Raw genomic sequence first — 21,473 nt, forward strand, 5'->3', positions numbered from 1 at the left:
TGTAAGACATTGAGCCTGCAGACGGTGAAAATGCGTACTTCCTCTGCTAAAACCTCTCTGTATGCAGTATTTTGTTATAGACGACCTCGTACACTGATACATACATTAAATTGGAAATGGCGAGGGAAATCTTTTGCACATGGTGTTAAAGGAAGGGTGACTGTAGATGGAACCTTGATCATTTTCATAAGTCCTCAATATGAACTATGACTTGGCCCTTCCATCTTTACTGTATATCTATCTCCCTTTCACAGATTCTACTTATTTTCGTGGATGTCTTGTTTCTGTGTGGTCTGAAACACCACCTTAAGTCATGAATACTTGCATGGCAAGAGCCCAGTCACCAGACCTCTCCTCCAACTCTCTACCAACACAAAAGGCAGGGTGGATGAAGCTTTAGTCAAAACGGCTCTCTCCTGGAATGTAATCTCTCCCTTCACCTTAGTGCAAGATCTACTCATGTTTTTAGTAGGACACATCAGTCACCCAGTTAGGGATCCTATTTTGCCACTCTCTCTAGAAGTTAGATATAATCACATGACTAAGTTCCAGCAAGTTCTCCAATTCCTTTGCTCCATCTTCACTGGCTGGAAGGGCAGTCTGGTAGTGGTTAAGAAGCACCCATAGGAATGCAGAACAAAGGCATGAAATGACAGTACAACCTGGACATCTAGTTCCTCTACCAGAACTACCTACTTTAGAAAAGACGAATACAAAACCACTTTTTCAGAGCCTCGGGACGTCTTTCTTCTAGCAGCCTGGCATGCACCTGACAATGTGGCTGCTATTCACTGACAGTAACAGCACAGAAACACAGTTTTGGGGGGGGGTGTTATAAGGAAAATAAGTCCAGTGTCATTTTCACCTGCACCGCTGTACACTAGACACTACACAAATCTCAACGAATATCACTGAGGAAAAAAAGTGCAATTCAGCGTCATATCTCTAAGACTATATCTATCTGAATGGCAAGGAAATGAAACTCCCTCAGGACTGTTTAATAATTTTCAAACAAAATTTTAAGCAGTTGTCCTCAGAATCTACATGAAGGAAGCAATCAGGTTGGTGTTTTGGTCATATTGTATGACCATGAGAGTTTACATAATGTGATAAAAACTGGCCAACTTTGGGTAAGTTAGCTAGTCATGTTGAGTTAAACATGAGGCACAGAGCTCTTAAACATCTAGTTAACACAGAAAGTGTTTGTTAGTTTAAACAAATAAAATAAAATAAAGTGGGGAGTAGGTGTTTTGATTTTTTTCTAAATGGCTCAATGACTTGGCAAAGTTAAAGGTGATGACAAATTGCTATTGTCATCAACTATTTTCTTTATATCAATGCCCTTTCAAGTAATCTAGAACTGAATTAACTTAAAACAAAATGAAATTATGATAGACTTGACCTTGGCAATAAGTGTCAGACTGGCTGACAGACAAATGGCAAGAATTTACCAGCACAAGATGAAAGGAAACCTTGTACGCTTTGGTGACAGAAATGACAGTGGTCACACAGCTCTCTTCAGATTCTGTGTTTGTGCCACAGTAGCAATCTGCTGATCGTGCAAGGCCTATCCCACATAACTCTCTGCAGTCTCTGTGTCACCACTCTTTGAGGTTATGGGGTCCACATGGGCAGTCTGGTCTTCGATAAGCTTCAGGACACAGAATCTCAATTCTAAACCAACCTTCTCACTGTCATCTATATTTTTAAGGACTTATTCATAGCCTATCTAATTTTACATGAACACTGGGGAGTCTCCTGCTAAAGCTTCCCTTTGGTTTTATTGTGGCTATGAAATATACAGGTAAACAATCGATGAATTTTTGAGGAAAGGGAAAATGAAGCAAGATACTATGTATAATTCCATCACTGCTGCCCATTAATCATGCCTTATAAAATCATAGTCCTGTGTGTTTCCGTGTATATTAAAAAATAACCTTCAGTGATGTAAGTTTTACCTTTCCCCAGGCAACTTCAGAATCCAAATTGCTAGGCATCCCTTCAACTGCTGATCTCTTTGTCAATTCCATATCTGTTGCCGCCAGCCATTCTGTCAAGGCATTCATTTCCTTCCGCATCTTTCGGGACAATTTCAAGCATTTCTCCAACTGTTGCTTTCTTTCTGTTACCTGAAAAGAATGATAATAAAATGTAACTGGGTTTACTTTTTACAATTCAAGTAAAGTCCTAACCACTTAATTGGAACCTTCAGATTTTTGCCATTTTGAAATAACCCTTTTCTTATTTTGTAAAAACATATTCTAGAAAAAAAAATACATTCCGAATATTAATAGCCAGTAAGCCCTGTCAAGAGCAGATGAAAGCCTTTCTCCTAGATACTGTTCTGTATCTTGTAGAAAGGAAATCATTAGTTTTTCTCAAATATAAATACAAACAACTTATGGCCAACTTTTTAACAAACAGGATGATGCAAGTCCCTCTAAAATCATGACACATTTCTCAGATCTGTAAGTCAAAACTTTCAGACATTTGTCAAAGAGATGGGCAAGAAGGTTTATAATCCTCTCTATACAAAATGAGGCTTGCTGATATTGGCAGGGAATCAAAATGGACAAAAAATGATGTTTCTCTCAACAGGCAAAGGCATTTGCATACTACACTGAATTATCAACTTCACTGTCAGGGCTTCATGCGAGTGTCTAGCTTCTGCATGAAAACAATACAAAGAAAAGGTCATTTTCTCCTGAACATACATTTGCAATCACAGGGAGCCACAAAATTCATGCCCAAACAAAATGCCCACTATCACTGAAAGAAAAAATGACTTGAGCAAGTGTTCCAGTTCTCAACTTAAAACAAGTTTAAAGTCAAGATCCTCAAAAAACACAATCTTCTTTGTTCTCATACAGAAAATGAGCAGATTTGTATTTTTCTCTCACGTTTCCAGATGTACCTATATTTTGATTTGTTCCTACCCAGTTTATTTATTTATTTAATTTTTATGTATACAGAACTGGTCTACAGGCCGGAAGGTGGAGTGTGAGTGGATTCACCAGAGGCAGAGAATGAACAGAACAGGCAGAGAACAGAACAAGCGGACTGACTGAAATACAGCGCGGAGGGAAGCAGCAGGCACGTCAGCAAACATCAGCTGCACCGTGTGGGTCGGCGTCCTGGCCTGCGATCAAACTTGTGCTACAGTGGCTGTGGCAGCTTCACAGTGCTGTGCTTTAACCTGTTGTGCCACCAGGGAGGGCCCTATACCTACATTTTGAAAGCTTATAGGTTGACTGGTTTAAGAAAAAGCCCAGATATGTTCCTAAACGTTACTCAAATCGTTAACAAAAGTCAGATAACCTTCAGGTCCTCAAAGGCAAGCTTCATGCTTGCCTGTATACTCTACTTTACTCATCACAGTTCCTTGGGAAAAAAAAAAAAAGGTTCTGCGTGCCGAATGAGAAAGTGCAAACCATTAATTATAACACACATAAATGTAAGTGACAGAGATTACATAAAGAATTTGAACCTTACAACTTTGTTCTTAGAACGTATATTATGTGACTTTAACTACCCTTCTGTCATGAAGGCTGGGACTCAAAGCCAAAGATGTAGCAAAGCCCCCTTGACCTGAATATGCAGCAAAATGGCATGCAAACTTGACAGGATCTTGACACCAGTAGTTTCCCAACCTAACTGATCTCAGGGAGGACACTTTCTTTTCTTCTGTTTCAGCATCTATCGAATGGGACTCTGCTGCCCACCAAAGGAAGCTGCTCTGAGGGTAAAGCATCACACATGGCCCGGCCGTCCTCAGTTTCTATTACGCCACTTCAAGGTACACTGAATGTAAAGAGCAGGCAAAGGACTGGATTAGGAAGAGGTGTGTGTGTGCCCATCCATCACGGAATACTACTTGGGATAAACAATAAAATGATAAACTCCTGCCATTTGTGACAACCCGGATACAACTGAAAGGGATTATGCCAGGTGAATTCAGTCACAAGTGGAAAGACAACATGTGAAGGCACTTATGTGGTAAATACAGAGCAGCAAAACAAAGGGTCAGTAACAAACCCTGGAGAGCTGACTGTAGAAGTGAGGCCACCAGAGGGGTAGGGCACGGGGGGGGGGTCACAGTGCGCAGAGGGCCAAGTGGAGCGAGGAAGACGCCGACGGGAGCCTTGGTGGTGGCTGTGGTGCGGCGGCGTGCGTGTGAGGATGTGTGTTTCCGTACCTCTAAATCACATACGGTGTTAAAACCAATGTTACCTCAACATAAAATGAACAGAATTTAAAAATGAATCCTCAAACAAAAGCTGTATTTATTTATATTTATTTCATTCACTCACAAGTGGAGAATACCTCAAAATGATGTGGTTTCTGTTGTGAACTGAAAAACAGAATCCAGATTAGTCCCAACTACAAGAGAATAGGTTAAAATGGAAAACTACAAAGACACAGCTACAGTGCATGACTGTGAAGCATGCTTTGGGCAAACAGAAAAGAGTAGTAAACCTATACATGAATTATGGACATATTTCATAATATAAATAAAATAATTTAAGGTCAAAGTTTTAAATAAAAAGAATTATAAAAATAACTGCAGGCCCTCCCTGGTGGCGCAGCGGGTTAAAGCACTGCACTGAGAAGCTAAAGCCACTTCCACATGAGTTCGATTCCCACCTGCCCCAGAGGAGTCCATATGGCGTGGCAGACCTCTCCTGACCCGCCCGCTGCTCCCCTCAGCAGTGTACTTCGTCGATCCGCCTGTTCTGCTCCCTGCTCTGTCTCTGGTGAATCCTCTCACCCTCCGCGTCTCTGCCTGTACCCCAGTTCTGTATGAATAAATAAATAAATCTTAAAAAAAAAAACTGCAGAACAAGCTTGACCCCCGCCCAAGGGGGAGACCCACATAGCACAGCAGATCTTTTCAGTTTCAAATAGCCTATTCTACATATATACATCTATATGTAGTGCAAATATATAAATACATATAAACAACACTCCACGTCCAGCCAGAAGCATGGAAAAATGCCAGAGGTGAAGGTATACTTGAAGAACTAAACAAGCTATATTCAAAATAAACACTGAAACTTTGATTTGCATACCAAACAGATTTCAGCAAAACTATAAATTAGGTCCCTTACCAAAGGTGTGTATAAACTTAGAAAAATGAGTATATGCTGAGCCTGCAGATTCCATTTTTGTAGTTTTTTAAATAGATTTTCCCTTCAGGGAAGCAAAAGCATCTGTCCTTTCGACTGCAAGGATTTTATTTGTGTGTAAGAGAAAAAATATATACCTTCTGCTGTGTTTCTATTTATAGTTATTTTTTCCTACATAGTCATTACAAGAAAAAATACTAGACTGAATATTTCAAATAAATTCTATCTTCTCAGAGCTAATGCACTATTGACTTTCATTCATTCTGTTTTGTTTGTATGTAGCTAAACAGGTTTTAATAAAAGAGGAGACACTGCCATCTTTAGGAAAATTGAATTATATATCGTGTGTGTGCGAAGGGATACATTTAAAAGAGTGCCACCTGCAGCAGAGTGTTCCAGCAGTCATTGTCTGTGGGCACTCAGAAGTGTAAATGGAGGCTGATATGATATGTTTTGTTATGTATATTTTCAGAGAAATCAAAGCAAAGTGAAGTCACACAAGGAAACACGGATATTATTACCTCTAGGATGTGGGATATATTATCTATCAATAAAATTAAATTACTATAGATACAAGAAGTACGTTAATTTTTACTTACTGACTAATGTGGCTAAGTTGGTAATATTAAACAAATCGATCTAGCTGTGCTCTGGACCTTCCCTGGTGGCACAAGAGGGTAAAGCACGGCACTATGAAGCTATCCACAGCCCACTTCAGCATGAGTTTGAACCCCAGCCATGACGGTGACCCACATGATACAGAAGACTTCTCCTGCCCTGTCCTCTGTTCCCCTCAGCAGTGCATTTCAGTACATCTGCCTGTTCTGCTCCCCACTCTGTCTCTGGTGAACCTTCTCATCCCCTGCACCTCTGGCCTGCACTGCAGTTCTTGTATGCATCAATAAGTCAGTATTTTTTTTTCCCCAAATAAGCTCTCTAAAGTCAATGCTATGAATTGAATTATGGCTCCTCAAATTAAGACTCTTAGATCCAAATGAACAATGAGACTGTACCTGGATATAGGGTTAGTCATTAGGAAATAATTAAGTTTAAAGACGACCTAAGACTGGGAGCTTACTCATAATATTGTAGTCCTGGGCCCTCCCTGGTGGTGCAGCGGGTTAAAGCACAGCACTAAGAAGCTAAAGTCACTTCAAAATCAGTTCAATCCCTGACCTAAAGGTGACTATATGGTGCAGCAGACCTCTCCTGACCCATCTGCTGCTCCCCTCAGCATTATACTTAGTTGGTCTGCCTGTTCTGCTCCCCACTCTATCTCTAGTGAAGCCTCTCACTACCCCCACACCTCTTGCCTGTACCCCAGTTCTGTATGCATAAATAAATCTTTAAAAAAAGTTTAAAAAAAAAGAAAAGAAAATGTGGTCCTTATGAGAAAGCTCTGCTACTCCCCTCCAACCACCCCTGTTTCTCTATAGGTCATTCTCTCCCTCTCTCCTGTGAGACCACAGTAATGAAAACGGCTACTCTGCAAGCCAGGAAGAGGTTCCTCACTAGGACACTTCAGCATGACATACTAATCTTGAGCAGCTCAACATCAAGAACTGTGTTAAGCAACACTGTTGGCATTTGTTATGGTACCATCAGTTGCCGCACAGATGCCACATGGGGAAGTGAAGCATGTATAACCAAGTCAGTGCTGAAGATGATTAAGGTAGAAGGGAGTATCTATTTATACAAGAAGGGTAAAGAATTCCTTTGATTTTATGAAACAAAGATATTTGGGAGAATTAAACCCAGATTATTGCTTCTTAGAGAAGGAAGACGTGATGTACAGTATTTTATAAGGCAATATTTGTATATACATTAATTTTATCATTAATTGTTTGCAAATCATAGCATCTGTTAGAGTAAATCAATACTGGATTGAAATAGCAAATACTCATACAGGTTCCTCTTCTCTTTCTGGGCACATGGTTCTTTTACTGCAAAAGCAGTTCGGTGGACTAAACAGGAAGGTAAAATGCATTTTATTTCAAGATTGCATCATACTTCAACACAAAGTGGCTTATCAGTGTCCCTCACTTTTTGAGCAAAAGGGGAGAATCTTTCATTACAGGATAGTATCAACCTCTCACTCTGAACCTGAGAAATATAAATTCGGTTCTTAAAAAAAAAAAATGTAGACTAACAACTAAAATTAATGGCTATTTCCAGATTTCATTTTATCTAAAACTCACTTTTTTAGTAATAAGCAATTTGCCATTAGTAACTTCAAAGCAACCTCCAGTTACTTTTAGGGCAACATTTTAAAAGTCTGCCCCACTTGGCTATTTCTCAAAAACAAACAAGGCATTTATATTTGTCTAAGATTAAAAGACATTTTCTCATTTTATGTTGTCATTTTCAATTAAGTCAAGACTCTAAGCTATAAAAATATGTTATTTTCTCTTCACTGGTCATGATAAAGCTCTTTCAGTCAGAATAAAATTAAAATGTACTCGGGCCCTCCCTGGTGGTGCAACAGGTTAGGACATAGCACTGCAAGCGAGCTGCATGCACGTTCAACCCCTGGCCCTGGAGGTGATCCACATGGTACACAGACCTCTCCTGCCTCACCCGCTGCTCCCCTCAGCAGTGTACTTCATCAGTCAGCCTGTTCTGCTCCCCACTCTGTCCCTGGTGAAGCCTCTCACCGCCCCTGCACCTCTGGCCTCTACCTAAGTTCAGTATGCACAAATAAATAAATCTTAAAAATACATTTAAAAATTAAATTAAATTAAAATGCACGCATTGTTAATTTTTCTGCTGTCTTCAGGCCAAAAGATCACATGTTGCTCATTTGTTCTTCTACCCTAAGCATCAGGAAGATATTTCACAATAGCTCCTCATTTAACCATAATCAGTTTATTAATAATGTATTAATTCTCTCAGTTACTGCATAATATACAACATAACTACAACTTTTTGAGAAAAGAAATGTTATTAAAATAATTAAATATTAATTCTTAGTCCAGCACCATAAATGCTTAGAACGTTTGGAGTAACAGAATAACGGCATAAAAAGGACAGGTTAGTCCTTGATTTTGACAATGTATATATTAACCAATACTTTTTCTAAATATTATTATTATTATTTTGACCCAACACAGTTTTAAATCTATACAGAATATCTAATCTGAGGGAAATATGGTGACTATCTCAGGCATCCCAGCTTTGCACAAAGGATGGATGTAAGCATCTTCAATTAACAGTGAGATGGAATCGTTCATCAGAATCTGATGAGGAAAAACATATGGAACAATCACATAGGATGTATTGGGCTACATGGTAAGTCAACGTGTTGGGTGGTGCAAGGCTTGCACTGCAGGAAGACTTCTGTGACTGTGCTAATTCTATTACACCTAATGTAGCCTACACAAAAACAGGCGCTCTCCACATTACTCAATGTAAGTGCGCACATTTTTATTAAATTTCTCTAACATTCATCAGCCTTCAAATCACTACAAGCAAGTCTGTACAATGGAAACAAGGCAAGTTAAAATAATAGAAACTGTTACAGGGTGGCCCAGGGTGAACTTGACTGTCTGTTTGTGGGTCCTCACCCATGCACTTAAAATGTAATTTTCTGCAGACACACACAAAAGGGTAATGGGTTTATTTACAAAAGGGGAAAGGAAAGGAACAACCTAGGGTAAGAGAGAGATCAGCTAACTTGGAACACTAGTTACAAACTAAAACTGACAGTCCCCAGTCACAGGTCTGAGAGCCATTGCTCCAGAGAGAACAGTTACCTCTCCAGAGCTGAAAATGTAAAAAAATGATACTGATGCAGAGTATCAAGACGACGCCCAGAAGCACAAACTGCAAAGCAGGAGTGGCTTGATAGCCACCCATAGAGAACAAATGCAACAGCTTTTGCCATAAAACAGGTTTCACCAGAGTATTGATATTTATGAAACTGGTGATGATATTTAATGGGAGAAGGTAGTGAGACTTAAGGCTGGAATAAAACTGAAAGAACCTAAGCTAGGGATAAAACTGGTCAAAGTCATGGTGGTAAACACAAGTGAGAGTTGAATACAAAGAGAAAAAAAAAAGTTCTCATGTCCTGAAACAATGAAGCCGTGTGTCCTGCAGACCTGATGCATTTACAGTGACCAAGGCAAGGTACTTAGGCTGGTCAACCACAGGTGCAAATAAGGCCGGCCCCACGTTGGGTGCCAAAAACTGTTACAGGGCACCCCAGTGTGAACTGGGCCACCTGTCTGTGGGGCCTCACCCTCCCACTTTGTTGAAGTTTAAAATATTGCTGCATTCAATAATGACCGAGGTCCGTGTCGATGCAAAAGCAAATGAGACTTTATTAGGCCAGCTCGAGCTAGGAGCCTTCCTGTACCTGCCCTGACACAGCAGGTGCCCCCCTCAAGGAAGGGCCCCGAAGATCTGTAGTGTGGGGTTTATAAAGGCTGTTAGGTGGGCTGGGGATTTTCCACTGGGCACGTCTGTTGTTGGTGGGTGCCCGCAAATTCCTGTTTGTCCAGATGTTACGGATTTAAACAGGCGCTGGAAACTTATCTTGCTCAAGCAGGATTCAGACTTACCGCTGGAAACCCACCCAGCCAGCATATTCCAGGAACAATAGCAATGGAGGGGGTGAGCTGTCTAGTGAGAAATTACTTTTCACAACAGTCCAACACGCTTAAAATTCAGTTGTACTGCAGACACACAAAAAAGGGTCAATAATGGATTTATGAAAGGGGAAAAGAAAAGGAAATGACCCAGGGAAAGAGACAGTGATACTAAGTAACTGGAATATCTTAATGGCTCTGCTGACTTGGAGCTCTGGTAACAAACAAACTGAAAACACCAAGTCCTGAAAACACCAAATCCCGAGGTCCCGAGAGCCGTTTCCGGAGTACCGGAGTACTAGAGCGAGCCATAGCAAATGGGCCCAGAATGCCTGCTTAGCACCGCCCTTGGGTCCTCACAGTTCTCTCCCTGGTACTGCTGGGAGCTGTAGTTTCCAATCACTGGAGTAGGGGGTAGAGTCCACAAAACTCTGCAGAGTTCCTTTAGGACATCTTTCCCATCCTTCCCCTTAACAAAACCTTGTAGAACTATCTGGGGAACTGATAACAAAAATCTTCCTGAGTTTAATTTTTTTTTTAAAATAAATTGTGGAGCGAAGGAAGATCAGCAGTCATAACTTATTGTTCTTAATAAGGATTGCACATGGGAATCTTTCTCCACCTCCAGTATCTATCTGCCCCTCTTTCTATATTTCTATATCTGTTTAAGTATCTATTTCCACCCACCCAACCATTCACCTATCAAACAACAACAAAAAGAACAACAACAAAAAAAAAGTTGAGACTTTCTAAGACATTCAATGTACATAACTATTGTCTTTGTTTTACAATATCTAAGGAAAACCAGGAAGGAGCCCTGCTGGTGGTTTCAGGACACACCCACCTTTGCTCCTAGCTCATTATAATGCAGTTTCAAAGCAGTTACTCTTTCATCCAGCTCTTTGGGGTTTTCTGTCTGTTTCTTCTGCACAATCTGACGTCCGGTTTTTATCACCATTTCCACTTCAGACTTCACTTCACTCAGACTTTTATACAAATTCTAAGTTAAAACAAAACAAAACATGAAAAGATGATAAAATTATGCAGTATCACTACTAATATAAACAGGGCTCAAGATAACTTTAATTGTTATTACATCTTCACAGTTTTAATATATTTTGCAGCTGTGATGGACATCTAATTTTTCCACCTTCTGTTAATGTATCTATTTGAAATGATACAGACATGGATTTACATAGCTTATAGCTAATTAATAATAAGAGGGCATTGTCCACATATTTAGTTCTTTAAGTTTATAAAGATCATATCATATCAGAAAAATGTGCTTTTTATTTTAAATATTACCATAAATATATTTCAAGCTGCGAGTTTGGAAAAACTCATTTCATACACCAGATATTTCCTGAGTGTCTGCTGTGTACCAGACAGTGCTTGAGTCACCAGAGAATGAGCAGCACCCAAGCTCAGTGCTGTTCCTACTGCACGTTTGCTGTAAACTTCAGGATTATTATCTCAGTATGTTATATAAATGGAAGGAAGGTAATTCTGAACATGTTAATTTGACTAGACACATTTACTGTGTTAATGCAGTTGGAAAATCAAATATAGACAGAAAAAATATTATTTCAAGTCACATGTGTGTCACAACTATAAAGAACAACTGTATTTCTTCACAAAAGCATATTGCAGAAGCAAAGCATCGTGAACTAAGTGCCACCTGTACTTCATAGCTATTTTCCGGGGGGCTGCGGGTGCTCGTAGGCATGTACACATGCACATGTGCAAATACATACATGTGTAGGCAATAGTTTTCCTTTTAAAAGGCTGCTTTAACTTGCTCAGTGGAAGAACACACACTTATTTTACTAGCACTAAGAATAAAAATAAAGTTGCTAATAGGCAATTGTTGCTTTGTAATTAATTCAAAAATGGGGTTTGTTATCTCTTTTCAGATTAATAGCAATGTCTGAAACAAAACACTCTGTAAAGGCCGAACAATTATTTTTGTAATTATGGATACAAGCACAGCCTATTTCCATAGCAATCTGATCATCGGTGGTTGTTTGATGTTATTATTCCTTTATTAATAATAATGAATTCTGTCTGAACTTTCCATAGCTTTGTTTTTGTTACTTGATTTTTAAGTAACTATAACTTCTAGCTTAGAAGTTATAAAAATGTCAAAACATCTGGGTATTTAGAGACATTAACTCTTTCACTGTCTCACTGGCAATCATCTGTGCATTTTGAAATTAGAGATGCTTCCTAATGATTGAAATTGTTAAAAGGATTTAAGATATTTTTTTTAAATCTAAGAAAAAAAGCCTTTAAATGATTTACCTTTATGAAGAAAGCTTGTTTAAGGTACCACCATTAACCTTTAATATGTTATTCAATAAGAAGAAAAAAAAAAAACAACCTAACCACTGAAGAAGGAAATATTCTTTAAATTTATTGATGTTCATGCTGGCAAGATTTCCTTTTTAACAGAACAAAAATGCCTTTTTTGAAGATTTATTTATGCATACAAGAACTTGGTGTAGTACAGGCCAGAGGTGTGGGGAGTGAGAGGATTCAGCAAAGACAGAGTGGGGAGCAGAACAGGAAGATGTGACTGAAATAGACTGCTGAGGGGAGCAGTAGCCAGGACAGGAGAGGTCTGCTGCGCCATGTGGGTCAGATCCCTGGTGGGGGGTTGCACTCATGCTGTGGTGGCTTCGGATAGCTTCATAGTGCTGTGCTTTAAGGCATAGGGCCCCAAATAAGTAAATCCTTAAAAATGTATTTGTATCACCCTAGTAGATTCCCTCATAACTCAGGTTTATATTGTCAGAAGGATCACCTGACTTGGGAAATCCCCAGTAAATGCAACAAAAGACATTGCTTGAAATCCAGGGAAAATTCACCCCATAGGCCAACTGTATCTCCCATGCCTTTTTATCCCAGCTTTGTGGGCTGCAGACATTTCAGTATAAGTCCAGCAGGACTCTAATGGAAAGATACTAGGACCCAGAGTCGGAGTGCCTGGGCTGGAAGCGTGCGTTTGCCCTTTGCCAGCCTTTCTTTCTTGCTTGTGGCTGGTCACAGAAGTTGGGACAAAACATACAATAGATACTAAATGGACATTATTTCAATATGCCTATGCTAATTTTTCTCCTTAACTTTAAATTATCTAGCTTAACTATCAGTTATCTAAAAACATTTTTTTTCCTGTTATAAAAGGGGATCATTAAATACTTCATAAGGAAAGCTAAGGGTTAGCTGGGTAAATGCTACTTACCACACAATGGTTTAATTGTGACTGTACTACTTCCTGTTCAATACTCTTTGTTTCCAGTGCTGGCAAGTGCATCTTCACTTCATCTAAGATCATCTTACTTTCCTGTAGACGCTGCTCAAAATTGGCTGGCTTCTGGAATAAGCGAAACTTCATCGAAACATCTTGCAATTTTTTCTGTAAATACAATGTAAGAAGGTAATGGTTTAATATTGCCTTTCAAACAAGAACCGGTCAAACAAGAACTGGTCATAATTTTGCTAACAGATGTTCCTTTATTCCTGACGATGCACAAGACTAAAAATAAACACAAAATTAAGTAATCCCTTCTTTACCTTAATTTTCCTTTGGAAGAAGACCTCAGCAGTAGTTTATAGCTGTCACACTACGTATGTGGTCATTTATTAATCTATACTACCCATAAAGTATAACTCATAACAGGCTGTATGACTTAGAGATCACACTGTAATTTTTCAACTCTTGCACCCAAATTCAAGCTTGCTGATAACCAATTTACCCAGTATGGACTATGTTTTAATGTCAAGTGAAAAGAGGAACTCAGGCCATGAGTGTAATCTACCTGCGCCATGATGACTTGAGACAATACCCTCTGGGTGGCCTCCTTTCCCTGGTTATGTTTCTTCATTTCTTCTAAACTTATCTCATGACTTGTCAAATCTGATTGGATTTTCTGTTGGGAAGAAAGCATTATTAGTCACCATGTTCTGAAAATTACTGCCAAGAACAGCTTACTTTCTGAGAAGATGGAATTCTGATACTCTCGTAACCCATTATTATAATGCAGCTCCTTTGCAAATGACATTTTTTTAAACTTACCAAAAGTTATCAAAAATGAAATGACTTATTTCCTTCCTATTGGGATTATTATGAAAAAAAATTTATCCCTTGAGTCAGTGATAATGAACAGCTATTTTAGATAGCATTTTCAGTAGGAAATAATCTATTTATGTCTAATATGTAAAATTTATACTGTTTTATCTCAAATTTCAGCAAAGACAAGATCTTAACCTTAATGAAAATTCTAATATGACAGGATAAGATATAATGAGAAAGATGCACGAGGACAATATTCCTTAGTAGTTACTATTTTTTTTCTGTCATTTCATGCCACATTTCACTTTAATTTCAGGGAAACTAAGGATCTTGGAAGAGGATGTTAAAATGCCTCAGTTGGGCTTGTCTTTTGTCTGATACATCCTTAATAGCTTTCTAGTGAGATTGGTTCATGAGCTTTAAATAATGATGAAATACTGCAATATTTTGACATTGAATAAAAATATTTTTGATCAAGTATTATTTTAAAAGTATGTCTCTATATGGCTTAAATGCTTTGAATAACTTACAATGATGGGTCAAATTCTTCAGCGTGCAGAAATCAAAACAATACATTCATCTCATACTGTCAAAACCAGAAAAACTCAGCTAGTGGTCAAATTATTCTAATTTAAAATACAGTGATTGTGAGATGATCATAAATAAGTCAGAGAAAATGAAAGTGATTAACGTACACAACAACAACAGTGCCCATAAAATTTTCATGCAAAACAATCTTATAATGCATATTAGTATAACGTAATTTACACCAATTGGAGTCAATTCTGGTACATATTATTAGAAAATAATATCAGTTTGTTTAGCAGTTACTGCTGAAAATTGCTGCCTTATGATGAGTAATGAGAATCATCTCAAGAAAACAGGCTAAGTAGTGAATAGGTTATTTAGGATACAAGGTTAAAAACATACCAATATACCCTAACATTACTCCTTAGTATATCTAGTCTTACCAGTTTTAACAGCTAATATTTAATTACTTAAGTAATGAGAAGTCTAACTTAAAAAAAAATAAGACCAAAGACTCATGTAAATATGTGGTATTTTGGTTGATTGGTTTAACCACATACATATCTTTTTTGGTCAAATTACTACCTGTGTAAGAAACAGTGGCATGCACTAGTTTTCAAGAACCATACAACCTGGGCATAGAGGATACATGCAAGCAAAGTACTAGAGATGCTAAGTAAGATACAGCAGATACTTATAGAAAATAGAGTGACACTTATACAGGGGAGTTAACATATGAGAGGATAAGTGATGATTATTACTCAGTAATTAGTAATCACTTGTAGGAGTAGTAGACAGACACTAGCAGGTTTATGGTAATCACTTTTCAGGTAGAAAATGTTCACTCTCTCTAAAAGGGGTATCAGTGTTGGTTACATAACCCTAGACACTCTCAAGTTACAAGTTATTAGAACAGTGAACAATGCTTGTTCTTAGTTAGGTCCATTAGATTCTTTCTCAGAAGTGACAGGAGAGAGTCTCGTAAACTTCTCTGTGTGCCTGGTTCATGGGCCACATATGCTGGGAGACTGTGCTTAGGAAGTCCCTGGTCGTGGTATCAACTGAGGAAATGCACAGATCCATGAACAGAGAGAAAAAAGAAAAACATAGGTTCATGGAAAACAGTAGAAGTGTATACACACACACACACACACACATATATTTAGATAATGTTTAGTTAGTATTTATATAGTTAAATATATATTTAGTATTATTTATATATCATTTATCTGGGTATATATATATAAATATATATATATACATACATACATACACACATATACAAATATAGAGTTATTATTTTCTTTGTTTTTCACAGCACATGAAAGAAGTAACAAAGCAGGCATGATGATTTAAAACAAGTATGTATGCTCTAGTGAGAGTTTTCAACATACTATCTTTCAGAATCACTAGTTTTTTGTATAAAAGTAAAATAATAGAAAGAAAACTATAACATACCACCATTAAAAAAGGGCATTTTATAATGCAATAATTATGTTCATAACTAGCATTGTATACTGAAAGTAAGAAACAATGGAAATAAAAATAACCATTTTTCTATTAAAGGTGGTAAAGGGTAAATTATAGAACTAAAAATCAATCAAACATTAATGACATTTCCAATATAGCACTTTACAATTAACTAAGCAGAGAGCAGGGCTTTTTATCTTGATTTACCTCATCAGACCACTCTCATAAATCAAATTAATGACAGAAAATGGCATGCAAAATTAAACTGTAGCTGTCTAAAGTATTTAATGGAACAAAAGACACTTTATATCAAATAATTATCAGAGAGAGCTTTTGTGAAGGAAATAAAGAAAATGAATCCAGAGAAAATAACTAAAATATTTCAGAAAGAAAAATATTAGAAGATGACATGTTAAGACTATTAGTAGAGACATGTCATGCTACTAGATTAGTTATTTTTAAACATAGCAATTTTATAATTATAAGCTTAAGAGGGAAAAATTGCCATATATAACTCATACTTAACAAAATATAAGGGAGAATTAGTACTACTGGATCTTGAATAATATATACTTTTAAGTGGTTGAGTATATACAGATACCATTTTATAATGTCGCACATCTGAAGCACATACTGTTATAATGCAATATGCATCAATAAAATTAAAAATAAATTGCTTGAAAAAAATCATTGGAAGAGCTAATGTTGTTAAATTTGCCATCTTACTCAAAATAATATATAGGTACAATACAACCCTTACCACAATTTTAGTGGCTCTCTTATAACAAACATAACAAACATTACTGAGATATTTGGCACTACAAATGACCTTGACTAAACAAAACACTACTGACATTAAGTAAGAGGCATCACATGCCAACACTCTGAACTATACTACAAATCGACAGTAATAAAAACAGTGTGGTAATGAGGAAGGAAAAAAAAACAAAAAACAAAACAGAGAGCAGTGATATAGAGATGAGTGTCCAGAAATTACCTCATTCTTATAAGTACAGTTAATTTATGGCCAAGGAGTCAAGAATAATCTTTGGAAATGAAGTCCATTTAATGTTTAAAATATGAACAATGAAAACATTGTTATATTACTATATAAGGTCACTCAGTGGATACCAGCATGGCCACCCATAAAAATCCACAATTTAAGTTAACTCCAGCCTATTTAACAAAACTCCTTTACATTTCACTCTTCACTATGCATCAAAAAACTGTAGTTTTAAAGTTGATGGTATCCTGACATTATTTTTAAATATAATGTCTAAGATACTACATATCAGACTCATTTTAATCAGCCAAGGTAAGGTATAATTCATGTACCATAAAATTTTCATGTTTTAAATGTGCAATTCAATAAAATTCAGTAAATTGACAGAGTTGCTCAAACCTTTCCCAGAATTTGATTTTTTGAGCCTTTCTATCTCCCCCAAACAACTCTATCTATAGTAAATCTCCAGCATCCATTTCTAATATGATCTTTACAAATATTTTCTTAACCATAAATATTTAGCTGCTCTACCTAATTAGACTGTTATGATGATCACAGAAAAGAATGCAGAAGCTTTGAAAATAGCAGACATTCAAAAGTAGTCCTTGAAAGGTATGTAACATGTGGATGGGTTTAATATGTGCTTTCCATTATCCATTCCTTTCATGGGACAAATCTTGTTGTCTACTACTGAAAATATTTTGGGCGTTCTTTTTTTTTTTTTTTTAGTTCAAAAGAAGGCTATTTATTAAAATACTGAAATACATATATAATTTCTAATTATTCTACTCTCAACTAGATGTATTTTTAATAGTTTCCAATTTTGTTATTTTTACTATATATACATATATGTATTATATATGTGTGCACATATATATAGTGTTTTTACATTAGTCTTCTTTTTGTGCATTTTTTTATCTCAGTTTTGATCCCCGTGGACTTCCACCACCACTTCACCCCTGTGCCATATTCTCACTCCATGTGCTCTTCCCACCCCAGTTTTGATCCTGTTCCACTCTCCTCCCCCATAGAATGTCTCTGGTTTATAGTTGGCCATATACAGTTATCAAAGTAGAGTTAAGAATGTTTGTGGCAGACCCTCCCTGGTGGCACAGCGGGTTAAAGCACAGCACAAAGAAGCTTACGCCACTTCCTCATGAGTTCAATCCCCACCTGCCCTGGAGGTGGCCACATGGTGCTGCAGACCTCTCCTGACCCGCCCACTGCTCCCCTCAGCAGTGTACTTCCTCGTTCTGCCTGTTCTGCTCCCCACTCTGTCTCTGGTGAATCCTCTCACCCTCAGCATCTCTGGCCTGTACCCCAGTTCTGTACGAATAAATAAATCTTAAAAAAAAAAAAAAAGAATGTTTGTGGCAGGTTTCTAATCTTTTGTATCTTCTGAAATGCTTGCTTGTGAATATTTCCCATAATTTTATATGTTAAATTAACAATGTTTATTTTAAATAATCAGTTACCAGTTATCTACAGTAGCACACAGAATATTAGAAAAGATTTAACATTGATTGCCTTGCATTTGCCAGTTGATACACTTTGCTGGATAGAAAGAAAAAGAAATATTTCTGTTATAACTCTAGGTTTAACACTGAAGCCCCAATCTCTGAATTAGTTCTCCACTTTGTTCTCCTGTGGTTAAACTTGCTCATGGTAATATAAATCTTGAATGAATTCCTCAGTGTGGGCTTAAATGGTATAATTCATAAATCAGCTAAGTAGGCTAGAAAGTTGGACTGTTCTGAGTCATTTGGCAATCAAATGTGCCTATTTACACTATAACAGACTTTGAAAATGATAAACTTAATCTCCTAGGCCAAAATACGATTTTAGGCCACTACTCTTTAAATCATCAATTTGGACAGTTGGGACTGCTTACATTTAATTGTGGCCGAAGAAATTTAGAGTGAGTGGTAAGATTTACCCTCACTAAACACATGATCATGTTAATTATGAGTCATTTTGATGTTCAGTTAATATAACCAGCTTAATTTAACAGCCTTTTATAGTCAGGTAAGCTCTCTACTTATTGATACTAAGCATTAGCCATAGTGGGATGGGAGCGGGGGAGGTGGGGAGGGAGAGACATGGGAGGAGAATTCTGGTCCTACAGTGAGCCCTACAAGTCAGAACATGATAAATATGTAGAAGCATTTTTTTTATTTCAATTACAAGTGTCTCTCCTTTGATAATTGTTTTTTTTTTTCCTGAATTATCATGTTTTTTCTCTCTACTCATTTATGAAAACCTATTATTCCTGAAAGGAGAATGTAAAATATGGGATAAGGGGTACATAGGACAAAATTAACACTTAAGCTACTGCAATCACTGCTAGGCAGCCCACTAGTTCTTGTAGTAATCCAAATAATCTGTAAAATGTACATCATTGACATATAATGTCATGGAGAATTTCAACAACTACCCACATTGTATCCACGTACTGGAAAAAATGAAATGGAGATGAAAATTACTGGAAAAATGTGGCAAAGGGAAGGCTGGAGTACCTTAATAATGTTAAGATTTACAAACAGTTAAGTTGGTATTTAGACAAAGATATCATGACCCCTACAGTGACTTAGAGGCACATTTAAACTGATGGTACAGAAACACATGTGGAACTAGGAAAGTAAAAGATAAAAATTAAAAAAAAAAAAAAAAAGAGATGAAAAGAAAAGCAAGCCAGGTCCCTCCTTAAGCACCAAAAATGAAATTCCCTTCAGCTAGGTTTTCTACATTCACTCATTTCCCTTAAGAGTGAGGTGGCAATCAAAATGTTCGAGAATGTCAGCAGGGGTTTAGTGTCCACCCTGACTCCCTCCGAAGGAACACTTGACACAGTCACTGGTGAGAACCGTCATGAAAGAAGCCTTGGCTATGCAGTGTGCGGTGAGTAATACCAGGAGGAGTTCAGCCACCTTACCTGCAATGAACTCCAAAGCTGTTCTCAGCCATGACTACACATTAGAACAAATGGGAGGTTCCAAAAATTCTATCGACCGAGTACACCAACCATTTCTGCCAAGAGTGTACTCAGCTACTTGGAATTTTGTTACAGGATCTTAACTGCCAAAATTAAACTTCTGATTTCAGTATGTCCTTTAGAAAATTAAAGAATCAACAACTATATTTATTCATACTCTGTGTTTCTCTCCAGTTATACAATGATGATTTTATTCTGTGATTTTTTTAAAATTATACTGTTACTAGTAATTAATATCATTAACCACTATTAATTCTATTATTTTGTTAAGATTTATTTATTCGTACAAAATTGGGGTACAGGCAGAGATGCGGAGGGTGAGAGGATTCACCAGAGACAGAGTGGGGAGCAGAACAGGCAGATCGACGAAGTACACTGCCGAGGGGAGCAGCATGCGGGTCAGGAGAGGTCTGCTGCACCATGTGGATCTCCTCCTGGGCAGGCGGGGATTGAACTCATGCTGAAGTGGCTTGAGCTTCTTTGTGCTGTGCTTTAACCCACTGTGCCACCAGGGAGGGCCCAATTCTATTATGTTTAAAATAACACTTAAGTTTCTGATTTCTAAATACTGAACATAAATACCGGTACCTAGAAGAGTTTCCCTCATTTGTCTTATTCTATTTGAATCATTAAGAGGCCCTCTTAATTTTGTAATTATTGAAATTCTCTTTAAATGGTCTACACTGGGCAGTTAATGCTGGGGTCATAAGATTTATTTGTGTTTTTAATAAAATACTCATTGGTTAGCATAGGCTCCAATAGTCTTGTGGCATGTAGTTCTACTTGTTCCAAGATAAAACTTTCACTCATGACAATAAATTAAAAATAAGTTTTTAAAAATCCAATTTAGAGTCAGAAGACCCATTTTTCTTATAATGGCAGGTAACTGATCATGTTCGATGCTGAGGCAGTGGGAGGCTCATTTGGCCGGACAGTTTAAATGCAAATGAAGATGTAAAGAACTCCATTGCTCTACCCCTCCTTTTATATGCAATGAGAGGTTACCTATCAGAAAGGTACACAGTGTGTTCACTGCCTTAATAATGAGAATTTCTTGTCCCTGAGACTCTCAAGCAATCTTCAAATCCAGAAACAGCAGCTCTGTTAACAAACTTAAATTTAGAAGCAAAGCTACCAGTGCACCACACGGTGGAGTCAGACATCCACAAATCTGTGACTAGTGCTTGTCAGAAAATCTGAGCACTTATTTAAGAGGACCAAATATGGTTAACACCATTCATTCTGTCCTGATTCTCTGTGATACATTACAACAAGTATTCAGTTCTGAAAAGGAAAAGCTAAGCCCGCTAAACATGTAAATGCCAATGAACTTCCATGCAAATGTAAACATGTTGCCTTTTATTCACAGGAAGCACTGAAATCAGCCCTCATATGTACTTTGAAAAACATCATATCGATGGTCATTTTGCTGAAGCCTTGGGCATACGTTCTTCTTTCATGGACAACGTCTTCACTCTCTCCTGGTTTCTTTTAAGGGACTGTTAAATAGAGCTTCAGGAAATGCAATCCTTGAAGTAAATCTGAGTACTTGACAACTCTGCCCCAGAAAACAGTTCACTTGCTGTCATCTTAAAATAAAATCTTGGAAAAGAATGCTTCAATAGGTTTTGGGTGACGCGTTTTCTAATATTATGTATGACCATTGGGGGACTTCAAAGTCAAGAATTATCTT

At 37.4% G+C, this 21,473-nt stretch overlaps 1 protein-coding gene across 1 annotated transcript in view; it reads right to left on the reverse strand.

Moving 5' to 3' along the window:
• The window catches only part of DMD (dystrophin), a 1,782,468-nt gene that overhangs the window by 1,108,091 nt on the left and 652,904 nt on the right, over positions 1 to 21,473 (reverse strand). The window contains exons 31-34 of the mRNA XM_012730297.1: positions 13,534 to 13,644; positions 12,957 to 13,130; positions 10,560 to 10,715; positions 1,959 to 2,129 (exon numbers count right to left, since the gene is read on the reverse strand). Coding sequence (XP_012585751.1) covers positions 1,959 to 2,129; positions 10,560 to 10,715; positions 12,957 to 13,130; positions 13,534 to 13,644 — 612 coding nt within the window. The remainder of the gene's footprint in view (positions 1 to 1,958; positions 2,130 to 10,559; positions 10,716 to 12,956; positions 13,131 to 13,533; positions 13,645 to 21,473) is intronic.

The sequence above is a fragment of the Condylura cristata genome, unplaced genomic scaffold (genome assembly GCF_000260355.1).
Source record: "Condylura cristata isolate star-nosed mole 26May11 unplaced genomic scaffold, ConCri1.0 scaffold00027, whole genome shotgun sequence".
Classification (NCBI taxonomy): Eukaryota; Metazoa; Chordata; class Mammalia; order Eulipotyphla; family Talpidae; genus Condylura; species Condylura cristata.